General features: G+C 44.2%; 1 protein-coding gene across 1 annotated transcript in view; it reads left to right on the top strand.

Moving 5' to 3' along the window:
* ttn.2 (titin, tandem duplicate 2) overlaps positions 1 to 17,233 on the top strand; it is a 184,343-nt gene that overhangs the window by 143,340 nt on the left and 23,770 nt on the right. Inside the window, 1 exon segment of the mRNA XM_072684995.1 lies at positions 97 to 17,199. Within this exon segment, the coding sequence (XP_072541096.1) occupies positions 97 to 17,199 (17,103 nt within the window).

Here is a 17,233-nt window from a genome sequence, read left to right on the forward strand (position 1 = left end):
CTTTTATAGTAGATACTGAGTACTGATGTTAATGAATAATAGGTCTTAAAATAATTCCAGCACTCAAAGGGTTTATATATATTTCCTCATTTATAGATCCTCCTGGACCTCCATCCAACCCAAGAATTAGTGATACCACCAAAACAACAGCAACATTCAACTGGGGAAGACCCTTCTATGATGGTGGACTCAATGTGACAGGATACACTGTTGAATACAAAAAGGATGGAGATGATGACTGGGTTCAAGCCACAACTCATCCCTTGAGAATAACTGAGCTTGTAATTCCAAACCTACATCCAGGGGGCAAATATAACTTTAGAGTTAGCGCAATTAATTCAGAAGGATGCGGGGAACCGGCTGAAATTGAGAAAGTTGTGGAACTTGTTGACCGTGAAGAGCTCCCTGACTTTGAGCTTGATGCAGAACTGAGAAGAACACTCGTGGTTCGTTCAGGTGCTTCTATTCGTATATTTGTGCCAATCAAAGGTCGGCCAACTCCCGAAGTAACATGGCTTAAAGAAGATGTTCCTCTTAGAGGCCGTGCCCACATTGATATTACAGAGTCATATACTTTAGTAGTTGTCCCTGAGTGCACAAGATATGATGCTGGAAAATATGTCTTGACATTAGAAAATGTTGCTGGAAAGAAGACAGGGTTTGTTAATGTCAGAGTTGTGGACACACCAGGACCTCCAGTGAACCTGAAGCCAAGAGAAATCACCAAGAACAGTATCACTCTTCAGTGGGAGATTCCACTTATTGACGGTGGCTCTAAGATCATAAATTACATCATTGAAAAGCGTGATGCCACCCGAAAGGCCTTCACAACACTCACAACGAACTGCCAGAAATGTTCCTACAAAATTGCAGATTTAGAGGAGGGAGTTGAATATTTTTTCAGAGTTCTAGCTGAAAATGACCGAGGCATTGGTGAGGCAGCAGAGACACCTGAGCCCATCAGAGCTTCTCAAGCTCCATCTGCACCAGACAATCTGATAGTTACTGATGTATCTAAGGACACAGCAAGTCTTGCCTGGACCAAGCCAAGACATGATGGCGGTAGCAGAATCACTGGCTATGTGATTGAGGCTCAGAAGAAGGATTCTGACCAGTGGGCCCATGTGACAACAATCAAGGCTTTGGACTATACAGCAACAGATCTAACTGAAAATGCAGAGTATATATTCCGTGTCTTTGCTGTGAACAGCTCAGGCAGAAGTGAACCTCGTGAAAGCCGGCCAGCTGTAATTAAGGAACAAACCACACCACCAGCATTTGATCTTAGAAGTGTCTACCAGCAGTTGGTAGTGGCCAAAGCTGGGGACAATGTGAAGGTAGAAATCCCTGTTTTGGGTCGTCCGAGACCATCTGTTGTCTGGAAAAAAGAAGATCAGGAACTTAAACAGACACAGAGAATCAACATTGATGACACAGCAACCTCCACAATTCTCAACATACGTGAAATCAAGAGAAAGGACGGAGGACAGTATTCTATGACAGGAAAGAATATCTTGGGAACTGTGACAGAGACCATTACTGTCCAAGTACATGATATCCCTGGACCTCCAACGGGACCAATAAAGATTGATGAAGTGTCTTGTGACTATGTACTCATATCATGGGATGCACCAGAGAATGATGGAGGAGTTCCTATCAATAATTACATTGTTGAAATGAGGGAGACCACGGGCACCTCATGGGTGGAGCTGGCAGCAACTGTAATTCGCACAACGTTCAAAGCTGCACGCCTCACAACTGGAATTGAGTATCAATTCCGTGTTAAAGCTCAGAACAGATACGGTGTTGGCCCTTCCATAACATCAGAACCAGTTGTTGCTGCTTATCCGTTTGAAGTGCCAAGCCAACCTGGAGTCCCACAAGTTGTTGCCTTTACAAAAGACTCAATCACAATCAGTTGGAATGAACCATCTTCAGATGGTGGAAGCCCAATTTTAGGATATCACATTGAAAGGAAAGAGAAAAACAGCATCCTTTGGCAGCGGATCAGCAAAGCCCTTGTTGTTGGAAACATCTTCAAATCATCAGGTCTGATGGATGCTATTGCATACGAATTCCGTGTTATTGCCGAAAACATGGCAGGTCTTAGCAAGCCAAGCAAGCCGTCAGAGATGCAATACGCACTTGATCCAGTAGACTCTCCCAGTCAACCAGTGGCAATTAATATAACTAGACATGAGGTTACTCTTCAGTGGAAGAAGCCAGAGGGTGATGGTGGTTTCCCAATCACTGGGTACACTGTGGAAAAGAAAGAGCTGCCCAATGGTCGCTGGCTTAAAGCTAACTTCAGCAATATTCATGAGACAAACTTCACTGTAAGTGGTCTGACAGAAGATGCTTCATACGAATTCCGTGTCTTTGCAAGAAATTCTGCTGGATCTGTCAGTAAGCCATCCAAACCCTCTGAGGTCATAATCTGCAGAGATGATATTGAAGAACCAAAACTTGATGTTGATGCCAGCTTCAGTAGTACTGTGGTGGTTAAAGCAGGAGATGTCTTCAAACTAGATGCACATGCTATTGGTAGACCAATCCCATCCTTGGTATGGACGAAAGATGGAAAAGAACTCGAGGATACTGGAAAACTGGAAATCAAGTCCGCTGACTTCTACACATGCTTGATCAACAAAGACTCTTTACGTAGAGATGGAGGAGCATTTACTCTGACTGCTAGCAACCCTGGAGGATTTGCTAAGTTTGTCTTTAATGTCAAAGTCCTTGACAGACCTGGGCCTCCAGAAGGACCACTTCACGTCACAGACATGACAACAGAGAAATGTATTCTGACATGGCTGCCGCCACTTCAGGATGGAGGAGCAAAGATCGACTATTATGTCATTCAGAAACGTGAAACAAGCAGACTGGCATGGACAAATGTAGCCACAGAATTACAAGTCACCCGTTACAAGGTTACCAAATTGCTGAAAGAAAATGAATACATCTTCAGAGTGATGGCAGTAAATAAATATGGAGTTGGAGAACCCCTGGAGTCTGAACCTGCTGTTGCTACAAACCCATACGTGCCCTCTGATCCACCACAAACCCCTGAAGTGACAACAATTACAAAGGATTCCATGGTGGTGTGCTGGGGACACCCTGAAAGTAATGGAGGAAGTCCAATAAATACTTACATCATTGAGAGAAGGGATAAAACTGGTCTTCGGTGGGTCAAATGCAACAAAAGAACAGTCACTGACCTGCGCTTCAAAGTCTCTGGACTTACAGAAGGTCATGAATATGAATTCAGGGTCCTTGCTGAGAATGCTGCTGGTTTAAGTGCACCAAGCCCATCAAGTCCATTTTATAAGGCATGTGACACAATCTTCCAGCCTGGACCTCCAGGCAATCCAAGAGTTCTGGACACAACCAAGTCATCTATTACTGTTGCATGGAACAAACCAGTTTATGATGGCGGTTCAGATATTACAGGATACATTGTGGAAACTTGCCTGCCAGAAGAAGATGAATGGACAATCGTCACTCCAAGGGAAGGTCTCACGAGAACTTCCTTTACCATAACAAATCTAACTGAAAACCAGGAATATAAAATAAATATTTCTGCTCTGAACTGTGAAGGTGTTGGAGAACCTGCATCTGTACCTGGGTCCCCGAAAGCAGAGGATAGATATCTTCCACCTGAAATTGAGCTTGATTCTGACCTTCGCAAAGTCGTCAATATTAGAGCTTGCAGCACCTTGAGATTATTTGTGCCAATCAAAGGAAGACCTGCACCAGAGGTTAAATGGTCTAGAGAGAACGGAGAACCTCTGGACAGAGCATCCATTGAAGTTACATCATCATTCACATCACTTGTTGTTGAGAATGTTGATAGGTTTGACGGTGGGAAATACATGCTAACTGTGGAAAACAGCTCAGGAAGCAAAACAGCATTTGTGAACGTCAGGGTGCTTGACACTCCAGGAGCACCACAAAACCTCACAATTAGGGAAATCACAAAAGATTCAGTCTCGCTAATCTGGGATCCTCCCATAATTGATGGTGGATCAAGAGTCAGGCATTACCTTGTTGAAAAGCGTGAATCAACAAGGAAGGCATACGCAATTGTAAATGCATCCTGCCCCAAAACAAGCTGGAGAATTGGTGATCTGAAAGAGGGTAGTTTGTATTTCTTCAGAATTCTGGCTGAAAATGAATATGGTGTTGGCCTCCCAGTGGAAACTCCTGAACCGGTCAAGATTTCTGAAAAACCTCTTCCTCCTGGTAAAGTAACTCTTCGAGAAGTAACAGGCAACAGTGTCACTCTGTCTTGGGAGAAGCCGGATCATGATGGAGGAAGCAGAATAACAGGATATATTGTGGAAATGCAAGGAAAGGGCAGTGACAAATGGACTCAGGTTATGACTGTTAAAGTAACAGAGGCAGTTATTGCTGGTCTGATTCAAGGTGAGGAGTACTCATTCCGTATATCAGCAACAAATGAAAAAGGAACAAGTGATCCTCGTCCACTCAGTGTACCTGTGGTGGCAAAGGACCTCATTATCACCCCTACATTCAAGCTTTTATTCAGTACATTCAGCGTACTTGCAGGTGATGATCTGAAGATAGATGTCCCGTATGTCGCTCAGCCCAAAGCAGCAGTCACCTGGCTCAAAGACGGCATTGCTCTCAAAGAAACAACAAGAGTAAATGCTGAAGTAACTGATAGGCATTTGTATCTTGTCATCAAGGAGGCAACCCGGGATGATGTGGGTACATATACGATCAAAATTACAAACTCGGCTGGAGAGGCGACAACTGACATCACTGTTGTTGTGCTAGACAAACCTGGTCCTCCAACTGGTCCAATCAAAATTGATGAAGTGACTGCAGAGAGTGTGACACTTTCTTGGCAACCACCGGAGTATGAGGGTGGCTGTTCAATCAATAATTATATCGTGGAAAAGAGAGACACGTCTACTACAAACTGGCAGATTGTGTCAGCGACAGTGGCTAGAACGACAATTAAGGCTGCAAGATTGAAGACCGGCTGTGAGTATCAATTCAGGATTGCGGCTGAAAACAGATATGGAAAGAGTTCAATCCTGCTTTCCGAGGCTGTCATTGCACAGTATCCATTCGAGGTTCCAAGTGCACCAGGAACTCCTACTCTTCAGTCTGTTACCAAAGAAAGTATGGTTGTTGTTTGGAACAAGCCTGGCAGTGATGGCGGAAGCAAGGTTCTGGGCTACCATCTCGAGAGTAAGGAAAAGAACAGCCTTCTGTGGGTAAAACAAAACAAGACACTCATCCCAGATGCAAGATTCAAAGTTGGTGGTCTTGAAGAAGGCATTGAATATGAGTTCAGAGTTTATGCAGAGAATATTGTTGGTCTAAGCAAAGTCAGCAAAGTGTCAGAACTCCAGGTGGCAAGAGATCCTTGTGATCCTCCAGGCAAACCAGAAGCAGTAATTGTCACCAGAAGTGCTATAACTCTAAGATGGACAGCACCAGAGTTTGATGGTGGCAGCAGGGTCACTGGCTATTTTGTTGAAAAGAAGGAGTTGCCTAATGGTCGCTGGATGAAGGCTAGTTTCACTAATATCATAGAAACTGAATTTGTGGTCAGTGGCTTGGTGGAAGACCAGCAATATGAGTTCCGCGTCATTGCAAGAAATGCTGCAGGTGTTTCCAGTGTTCCATCTGACAGTACAGGTGCTATCACAGCAAAGGATGAGGTTGAGCCGCCTATGATTGACTTGGATGCAAAATATTCTCAACCTATTGTTCTTAATGCCGGAGAATCTTTCAAGATTGAAGCTGGAATCTTTGGCAAGCCTATTCCTTCCGTTCATTGGATTAAAGCTGGTGAAGAACTTGCAAATGCAGCAAGACTTGAGATTAAGAACACAGACTTCACAGCTTCTTTAAGTGTGAAGGAGGCTATTCGTGTTGATGGAGGCCAGTATACACTGTTATTAAAAAATGTTGGTGGAGAAAAATCAGTAAGTGTCAACGTCAAAGTTCTGGACAGGCCTGGGCCACCAGATGGGCCAATCTCAATCTATGGAGTTACAAGTGAGAAATGTTGCATCGCTTGGAAAACACCTTTACACGATGGTGGTGCTGAGGTATCTCACTACATTGTTGAAAGGAGGGAGACCAGCCGATTAGTCTGGACTGTTGTAGAATCTAAAGTGCAAACCCTGAATCTGAAGATTACGAAGCTTCTTCCAGGAAATGAGTACATCTTCAGAGTGATCCCTGTGAATAAATATGGAGTTGGCGAGCCTCTGGAGTCTGATGCAGTCATTGCTGCAAATCCGTTTGTCACACCTGGCCCACCAACTGGTGTCGAAGTCTCCAACATCACAAAGGATTCGATGGTTGTTACATGGGAAAGACCTACTAACGATGGAGGAAATGCAATTTCAGGATACGTAATTGAAAAGCGTGATAAAGAAGGCGTCAGATGGACAAGATGCAACAAGCGTGTTGTTAGTGAACTGCGCTTTAGAGTGACCGGCCTTCTTGAAAACCGCAGTTATGAATTCCGTGTCTCAGCTGAGAATGCAGCTGGAGTTGGCAAACCAAGTGCCCCCACCATGTTCTACAAGGCACTGGATCCTGTCTTCAGACCAGGTCCACCAAACAATCCCAAGGTCATCGACATTTCTAGAACGTCTGTTGTACTACAGTGGGGAAAACCCATTTATGATGGTGGTTGTGAGATTCAAGGTTACATTGTTGAGGCCTGTGAGGGCATATCTGATGAATGGACAATGTGCACACCACCCACTGGAATCACAGAAACAAGATTTGAAGTTAAGAAATTGTTGGAAAAACATGAATACAAATTCCGGGTTTGTGCCATAAATAAGGTTGGAGTTGGAGAAAATGCTGACATCAAGGGTTCTATACTTATGGAAGATAAACTGGAGGCACCAGACATCGACCTTGATGCTGACTTAAGAAAAATGATCACTGTCAGAGCTGGAGGATCTCTTAGATTGTTTGTTCCAATCCGAGGCCGACCTGCCCCTGAGGTTAAATGGGGAAAAGCTGATGGTGAAATTAATGAGACAGCACAAATTGATATCACAAGCAGCTATACCTCTCTTGTAATTGAAAACATCAACAGATTCGACAGTGGAAAATACACACTGTCTCTGGAAAATGCAAGCGGAACTAAATCTGCATTTATTAGTGTCAAAGTGCTTGATACTCCTGATGCACCTGCAAACTTCCATGTGAAGGAAATAACAAAGAATTCAGTTACCCTGACATGGGAGCCACCATTGCTGGATGGTGGAGCTAAGATCAAAAATTACATTGTTGAGAAGCGTGAAAGCACCAGAAAAGTATACTCTGCTGTTGCATCCTGCAACAAAATGACATACAGGATTGAACAACTTGAAGAGGGCCGCAATTACTTCTTCAGAGTCCTTGCTGAAAATGAACATGGCATTGGATTACCTGCTGAAACTCCAGAGCCACTGAAAATCTCAGAAGTACCACAGCCTCCAGGAAAAATCAGTGTCATGGACGTTACACGCAAGAGCATTTCTTTGTCCTGGGAAAAACCAGAACATGATGGCGGCAGCCGAATCACCCACTATGAAGTTGAGATGCAAGCAAAGGACAGTGAAAAATGGTCTCTATGTGCAAGTGTTAAATCTCTTGACACCATCGTTACCAGTTTAGTCCAAGGTGAAGAGTACAATTTCAGAGTAATCGCAGTTAATGATAAAGGAAAGAGTGATCCTAGACTTCTAGCACATCCAGTTCTGGCAAAGGACCTTGTTATTGAACCATCTGTGAGGACAAAGCTTAGTACTTACAGTGTACAAGTTGGCTATGACCTGAAAATTGAAGCCCGTCTCACTGGTCATCCAAAACCAACTATTACATGGACTAAAGATGGGGCAGCTCTGAAACAGACCACAAGAGTTAACGTTGCAGACACTGCACACCACACAACTCTGTCCATTAAAGAAGCAACAAGAGATGATGGTGGTATGTACAACATTACCGTGGCCAATTTGCTTGGACAAAAAGAGGCCACAGTTGAAGTCATCATACTTGAAAAACCTGGTCCACCGACGGGTCCAGTCAAGATTGATGAAATAAGTGCAGAGAGTATTACATTGTCATGGGATCCTCCAACCTATATTGGTGGCTGTCAGATATCAAATTACATCGTACAAAAGAGAGACACTACTACAACCAACTGGGTAGTTGTGTCAGCAACAGTAGCAAGGACAACACTTAAAGTCGGAAATCTGAAAACCGGAGCCGAGTACCAGTTCAGGATCTTTGCTGAGAACAGATATGGCAAAAGTTATGCGATAGATTCAGAGCCAGTTGTTGCTCAGTATCCTTTCCAAGAGCCAGGTCCCCCAGGAACTCCATTTGTGTCAGCATTCACAAAGGAGTCTATGGTTGTTGAGTGGCACAAACCAGTTTCAGATGGTGGCAGTGCTATTCTTGGATATCATCTTGAGAGAAAGGAAAAGAACAGTATTCTGTGGACAAAGATCAATAAAACACTTATTCAAGATGCAAGATATAAGACGTCACCATTGGAGGAAGGTATTGAATATGAGTTCAGAGTCTCTGCTGAAAATATTGTTGGAATTGGAAAATGCAGCAAAGTTTCTGAGGGTTGTGTGGCACGGGATCCATGTGATCCTCCTGGTACTCCTGTGCCAGTAATTGTGACAAGACACTCAGTTAAGCTCAGGTGGACACCACCGGAATACGATGGAGGCAGTCTGGTTACTGGGTATGTTGTGGAGAAGCGAGACCTTCCTGATGGTCGTTGGATGAAGGCAAGCTTTGCCAACATTCTTGACACTGAATTTACAGTGACCGGTCTGACAGAAGACTCAAAGTATGACTTCAGAGTCATTGCCAGAAATGGCGCTGGATCAGTTAGCAAACCTTCTCAATGCACTGGGCCAATCACAGCCAAGGATGAAGTTCAACCACCAAATTATGAAATTGACTCAAAGTACAGCCAACTCATTACTGTAAATGCAGAAGACACCTTTATACTGGAGGCCTCTGTACTGGGAAAACCAGTTCCAACGATGCAGTGGTTCAAGGGCGACGTGGAGGTTGAAAATTCTGCAAGAGCTGAGATAAAGAACACTGACTGCAAAGCAGTTCTTGTGGTCAAAGATGCCATTAGAGTTGATGGAGGACAGTACTCTTTGCACCTTACTAATGTCGGTGGAACTAAATCTGTGTCCTTCAATGTAAGAGTTCTTGATAGACCTGGGCCTCCGGAAGGACCTATAACAATCTCCAATGTAACAAGTGAGAAGTGCTCATTATCTTGGCTTCCTCCCAGACATGACGGTGGTAGCAGTATTTCTCATTACATCATTCAGAAGAGAGAAACAAGTCGTCTTGCTTGGACCGTCGTCTCTAGCGACTGTGGAGCAACCATGATGAAGGTCACTAAGCTTCTTAAAGGAAATGAGTACATCTTCCGTGTCATGGCTGTTAACAAATACGGAGATGGTGAACCTTTGGAATCTGCCCCAGTAATTATGAGAAATCCATTTGTTCCTCCTGGACCTCCTCGGGAACTTGAAATAACAAATATTTCAAGAGATTCTATGACAGTGTGCTGGACTCGCCCCGAGACTGATGGTGGAAGTGAGATCGCTGGTTACATTGTAGAGAAGAGAGACAGAGCTGGAGTCAGATGGACAAAATGTAACAAACGCAGAGTCACAGACCTTCGTTTTAGAGTGACGGGTCTCACAGAGGATCATGAATATGAATTCAGACTATCTGCAGAAAATGCTGCCGGAGTGGGACAGCCAAGTCCACCAACTGTGTACTACAAAGCTTGTGACCCCACATTTAAACCAGGACCACCAACTAATGCACACCTTGTTGACACCACAAAGAACTCAGTGACCATTGAATGGGGCAGACCAATTTATGATGGTGGCTTGGAGATCCAGGGCTATATTGTGGAGATCTGCAAAGCTGATGAAGAGGAATGGCTAACATGTACTCCACCTACTGGGCTGAATGACACCAAATTCACAATTACCAAACTTACAGAACACCAAGAGTACAAGGTTCAGATATGTGCTCTGAACAAACTTGGTGTTGGTGAGCCAGCTGCCATCACAGGCACAGTGAAGCCAGTTGATAAAATGGATCCTCCTGAAATTGAACTCGATTCCGAATTAAGAAAGGGCATCGTGGTCCGTGCTGGAGGATCTATGAAAATTAACATACCTTTCAAGGGCCGACCCACTCCTGAAATTAACTGGACTAAGGATGATGGTGATCTACCAAGTAAAGCCCAAATTGAAAAAGGTCTGAATTACACCCAGCTCTCAATTGACATCTGTGACAGGAATGATGCAGGAAAATATACATTAAATCTGGAAAACAGCAGTGGAACCAAGTCAGCCTTTGTTTCAGTGAAAGTACTGGATACACCAGGTGCTCCACTAAACCTGACTGTCAAGGACATCACAAGGAATTATGTCACTCTTCTTTGGGAGCCTCCACTCATTGATGGTGGTGCCAAGATAAAGAACTATATTGTGGACAAGCGTAAGTCAACTAGACCGGCCTTCTCTAACATTACTACAAAATGCACCAAGACAAGCCTGCGTGTTGGTGATCTCACTGAAGGTGGCATTTATTACTTCCGAGTCATGGCTGAGAATGAGTTTGGTGTTGGTCTGCCAATAGAAACAGAGGACTCTGTGAAAACAGCAGATCCTCCTCTACCTGTGGGAAAGGTCACTTTGACAGACGTGACTAAAACCACTGCTTCTTTGTCATGGGAGAAACCAGATCATGATGGAGGTAGTAGGATTCTTGGGTATTATATTGAAATGCAGTCCAAAGGATTAGAAGACTGGGTAGTAGCAACAACTTCCAAAACATGTGAGGGTACAATTACCGGACTTAGCGCTGGCCGAGAGTATCTGTTCAGAGTTTCAGCCTACAACGACAAAGGAAAGAGTGATCCAAGGCAACTGGCTGCTCCAGTCACAGCTAAGGATATTACAATTGAACCATCCCTCAAAATTGCTTCCAACACATTCAACGTCCAATGTGGTGAAGACCTCAAAGTAGAAATCCCAGTTAAGGGCCGTCCAGCACCGAAGGTCACATGGGCTAAAGATGGACAAGCGCTGAAAGAAACAACTAGATTAAATGTGTCAAGCACAGCAACGTCCACAGTCCTTACCATTAAAGATGCCAATAGAGAGGATTGTGGCAAATACACAGTAACAGCTACAAATAATGTGGGCACAGTCTCTGAAGAAATTGGCATAATCATCCTGGACAAACCAGGTCCACCAACTGGACCAGTTAAAATTGAAGAAGTAAGTGCTGACTATGTTGTCATTTCATGGGAGCCACCTGTATACACTGGTGGTTGCCAGATCAACAACTACATTGTGGAAAAACGTGACACCACGACCACAGCCTGGCAGATTGTTTCAGCAACCATTGCACGTACAACAATCAAGATCTCTAAGCTGAGAACTGGTTTAGAATATCAGTTTAGAGTTTCTGCTGAAAACAGATATGGAAAAAGCACATCAATAGACTCAACACCCGTTGTTGTTAGTTATCCTTTCAGTCAACCTGGAGCCCCGGGCAGGCCATTTGTATCCTCAGTGACAAAGGATCATATGGTTATTGAATGGAAACCACCTAGCAATAATGGAGGCAGCCCTATTCTCGGGTATCATCTTGAGCGCAAAGAGAAAAACAGCATCCTGTGGACAAAACTCAACAAGCTCCTAATCACGGACACTCGACTCCGAACAAATGGTCTAGAGGAAGGCATCGAGTATGAATATAGAGTGTATGCTGAAAACATTGCTGGATTAAGTCCGGCTAGCAAAGTTTCAGAAAGCATTGTTGCACGCGACCCATGCGATTCCCCTGGAACTCCTGAAGCTATTCTTATCACAAGGAACCTTGTCACTCTTCAGTGGACGAAGCCACAATATGATGGAGGCAGTGCAATCACAGGTTATATTGTTGAGAGGAAGAAGCTGCCCGATGGTCGCTGGATGAAGGCCAGTTTCACGAATGTAATTGACACTCAATTTACAATCACAGAATTGACAGAAGGACAAAGATATGAATTCAGAGTAATTGCAAGAAATGCAGCTGGTATTTTAAGCGAACCTTCTGAAAGCACTGGACCAATTACTGCACAAGATGAGATTGAAGCGCCGTCAGCCTCAATGGAATCAAAGTTCAAGGATGTCATAATTGTGAACGCTGGTGAGACATTTACCATTGATGCAGATATTACTGGCAAACCACTCCCTGATATAATGTGGTTAAAGGATGGAAAGGAAATTGACAGTGCTACTCCAAGGATGGAAATTAAATCTACTATTACACGCACTGTTCTCACAGTTAAAGACTGCATAAGAGTAGATGGTGGACATTTTGTCCTAAGTCTCAGCAATGTCGGTGGAACAAAACTTGTACCTGTAAACGTCAAAGTTTTGGACAGGCCTGGTCCACCCGAGGGGCCTCTAAAGGTGACTGGTGTCAGAGCAGAGAAATGTTATTTACACTGGAGCCATCCAACACATGATGGTGGTGCAGGTATTTCCCATTATATTATCGAGAGGAGAGAAACCAGCAGGCTGTCTTGGACTATGGTGGAGCCCAAAATTCAGGCTATCAGTTACAAAGTCACCAAACTCTTGCCAGGAAATGAGTATATCTTTAGAGTCAGGGCAGTGAACAAATATGGTATTGGTGAACCCCTTGAATCTGATCCAGTTGTTGCAAAGAATCCTTTCAAGACACCTAGTGCACCTTCAACACCAGAAGCAAGTGCAATCACTAGAGATTCAATGGTCCTTACATGGGAACGACCAGAGGATGATGGCGGTTCACAAATTGAGGGCTACGTCTTGGAGAAGCGTGACAAAGAGGGAGTCAGATGGACAAAGTGTAACAGGAAAAGACTAACAGATCTGCGTTTTAGAGCCTCTGGGTTAACAGAAGGACACACTTATGAGTTCAGAGTATCTGCTGAAAATGCTGCAGGTGTTGGCAAGCCAAGTGAACCATCTGAGTATTACAAAGCCTGTGATGCAATCTATCCTCCTGGCCCTCCAAGCAATGCCAAAGTGACAGACCATTCAAGCACAACTGTCAGCCTTGCATGGAGTAGACCCATTTATGATGGTGGTGCACCAATCTCAGGATATATTGTTGAGAAGAAAGAAGCCAGTGATGATGAATGGATTGTGTGTACTCCACCCACTGGTGTGCAGGCAACACACTTCACGGTGAAGAAACTGAAGGAAAATGCAGAATACAACTTCCGCGTTTGTGCAGTTAATATCGAAGGTGCTGGAGAACATGTTGATGTTCAAGGTTCTGTTATTGCTTCGGAGAAACTGGAGGCCCCTGAGGTTGAGTTAGATGCTGATCTGAGGAAAATTGTAACTGTTCGCGCGAGTGCAACATTGCGCTTGTTTGTAACCATCAGAGGAAGACCTGAGCCTGAAGTTAAATGGACAAAGGCAGAAGGTACCCTCACAGAGCGTGCTCAAGTTGAAGTCACAAGCTCTTACACCATGCTTGTCATTGACAACGTTGACAGATTTGATACTGGTAAATATGTTGTGACTCTTGAAAACAACAGCGGCACCAAATCTGCCTTCGTCAATGTCCGAGTCCTGGATTCTCCAAGTGCTCCAGAGAACTTTGTGGTTAAAGATGTCAAGAGAGATTTCGTTCAGCTACAGTGGGAGCCACCACATATTGATGGAGGAGCCAAGATTACTCATTATATTGTGGAGAAACGTGAATCTAAGAGAATGGCATTTACAACTGTGTCAAACAACTGTGTCAGGAATTCGTACAAGGTTGACGATCTCCAAGAGGGAGGTGTCTATCACTTCCGTGTGCTAGCTGTGAATGAACTTGGTGTTGGCTTGCCCGCAACTACCACAGAGCCAGTCAAAGTTTCTCAAGCACCTTTACCACCTGGTAGGGTTACACTTGTAGACGTAGCTCGCCATAGTGCAAGTCTGTCATGGGAAAAACCAGACCACGATGGTGGTAGCAAAATAACGGGCTACATTGTGGAAATGCTAACGAAAGGGTCAGATAAGTGGACTGTATGCGCTACAGTCAAAGCACTGGAAGCCACGATTGAAGGACTTACAACAGGAGAGGAGTATTCATTCAGAATTACAGCCGTTAACGACAAAGGAAAGAGTGATCCTAAACCCCTAATGACACCTGTTGTAGCGAAGGACATTACTATCGAACCAATTATCGACTTATTATTTAACACTTACAGTGTTAAGGCAGGGGATGATCTAAAAATTGATGTTCCATTTAGAGGCAGACCTCATCCAGATGTGATATGGAAGAAAGATGCCCATTCACTTAAGCAAACAACCAGAGTGAATGTTCTGACATCTAAAACATCTTCTAAGATTGTAATTAAGGATGCAACAAGGGAAGATGCTGGAAAATATGAAATCACACTAAGCAACTCCATCGGTGTTAAATCGGCTGAAATAACAGTTATTGTTCTTGACAAACCAGGCCCACCAAGTGCCATCAGAGTAGATGAAGTAAGTGCTGACTATGTATCATTATCATGGGATCCTCCAGTTTATGATGGTGGTTGTCAAATCAACAACTACGTCGTCGAGAAGCGAGACACAACCACCACAACGTGGCAAATTGTTTCGGCCACAGTGGCAAGGACATCTATTAAAGTGTCTCGTTTGACACAGGGAACAGAATATCAGTTCCGCATTGCTGCTGAAAATCGTTATGGCAAGAGCCATGCTGTTGACTCAGCCCCAATAGTTGCACAGTACTCCTTCACACCACCTGGCCCTCCAGCTGATCTTCAAGTTGCTCATGCCACAAAGTCAGGCATGTTGGTTACATGGAAACGACCAGCCAGTGATGGTGGAAGTCCAATCATTGGATATCATTTGGAGTGCAAAGACCAGAGCAGCATTCTCTGGGCAAAGATCACTAGAGGTCTTGTTGCTGATACTCAGTTCAAGGTAACAGGTCTAGAAGAGGGTCTCCTCTATCAGTACAGAGTATATGCTGAGAATATTGCAGGCATTGGACCTTGCACAAAAGCCTGTGAGCCTGTTGCTGCAAGAGACCCATGTGATCCTCCAGGTCAGCCAATTGTTATGAACATAACAAGGACTTCTGTTTCTCTCTCCTGGACAAAACCTGAAAGTGATGGTGGAGCCAAAGTGACTGGTTACATTGTTGAGCGTAAAGAACTTCCAGATGGTCGTTGGTTGAAGTGCAATTTCACCAATCTCCAAGAAACATATTTCGATGTGACAGGCCTTACTGAAGATATGAGATACGATTTCCGTGTGATTGCAAAGAACGCCGCCGGTTTACTCAGCGATCCATCAGAGGGTACCGGCCCCGTGACAGTGAAAGATGACATGGATCCACCCCGTATCACAATTGAGGACAAACTCAGACAGCTTGTTGTAGTTAAAGCAGGCGATATCCTGAGAATCGATGCTGACATTTCTGGCCGTCCAATACCTGTGATTTCATGGTCAAAGGATGGAAAAGAAATTGAAGCTAAAGCAAGAGTGGAAATTTCTTCAACACTTACATCAACCACGCTGATTGTTAGAGACACCATTAGAAGAGACTCTGGACAGTATGTCCTCACATTACAGAACGTTGCCGGTACCAGATCTTTAGCCGTGAACTGCAAAGTCCTTGACAGACCTGGTCCATCATCTGGACCACTGGAAGTTACTGGTTTGACAGCAGAAAAATGTACATTGACTTGGGGACCACCGCAAGAAAATGGTGGCGCTGAAGTCCAGCACTACATCGTTGAGAAGCGTGAGACAAGCCGTCTTGCTTGGACCCTTGTCTATGCAGATATGAAGGCCACAACATGCAAAGTCACAAAACTGCTTAGGGGCAACGAATACATTTTCAGAGTTCGAGGAGTGAATAAATATGGAACAGGTGAGCCTTTGGAGAGTGATCCCGCAAAGGCCATGGACCCATTCACTGTACCTGCTGCACCAACAGATGTTGAGGTCACAAGTGTTACAAGTGAAGCAATGACAATCTGCTGGGAAAGACCTGTCTCTGATGGCGGCAGTAGCATTAGTGGCTATGTAATTGAAAAACGGGAAAAATCTGGTCTCCGTTGGGTCCGCGTCAACAAAAAGCCAGTGTATGACCTGAGAGTCAAAGCTTCCAATCTCCGTGAAGGATGTGAGTATGAATACCGCGTCTATGCAGAGAATGCAGCAGGATTGAGTGCACCAAGTGCGCCTTGTCCTTTGACAAAGGCAGAGGACCCATTGTTCTTGCCATCACCACCAGCGAAACCAAAGATAATCGATTCTACCAAAACCACAGTGACACTCACTTGGAACAAGCCATTGTTTGATGGTGGTTCTCCAGTCACAGGATACTCAGTTGAATACAGGAAAACCAACGACGAGGACTGGATCGTTGGAGTCCGACACACAAAGAACACTGAGTTCACAGTTGTGGGGCTGACATCAGGAGAAGAATATGTCTTCATGGTCAGATCCGTTAACAAAATTGGACCAAGTGAACCAAGTCCGGAAACCGATCCACAAATAGCAAAGGACAGAGAAGATGAGCCTGTTTTCCTCATCAGTAATGAAATGAGAAAGACCCTGATTGTCAAAGACGGCAGCTCCTTCACTTTAAGAGTGCCATTCAAGGGGAAACCGGTGCCAAATGTAATGTGGAACAAACCTGATGTTGATCTTAGAGTTAGAGCAGCCATGGATACCACTGATACTTACACATCAATCACAGTGGAGCAAGCAACAAGAAATGACTCTGGCAAGTACACTGTGACTCTTCAAAATGTTGCTGGAACAGCTACACTAACACTGAGTGTAAAGGTCCTTGACTCACCTGGACCACCTTCCAGTATTGCAGTTAGGGAAGTGACCAAGAACTCTGCAACTGTTACATGGGACATGCCAGAAAATGAAGGTGGTGCTCCTGTGAAGAACTATCTTGTTGATCTGCGTGAGGCAAGCAAAAAAGGATGGAGCAGGGTCACAGATAGTTGTCCTCGACTTACCTTCAAGGTAACTGATCTTCAAGAGGGAGGTGTTTACTATTTCAGAGTCACCGGTGAAAATGAATATGGAGTTGGAATACCACTTGAAACCAAAGAAGGAACTAAGATTACAGGTATGTTATTGTACTACTTAAGAACCATTAATGG

This window comes from Salminus brasiliensis, chromosome 8 (genome assembly GCF_030463535.1).
Source record: "Salminus brasiliensis chromosome 8, fSalBra1.hap2, whole genome shotgun sequence".
Lineage (NCBI taxonomy): Eukaryota > Metazoa > Chordata > Actinopteri > Characiformes > Bryconidae > Salminus > Salminus brasiliensis.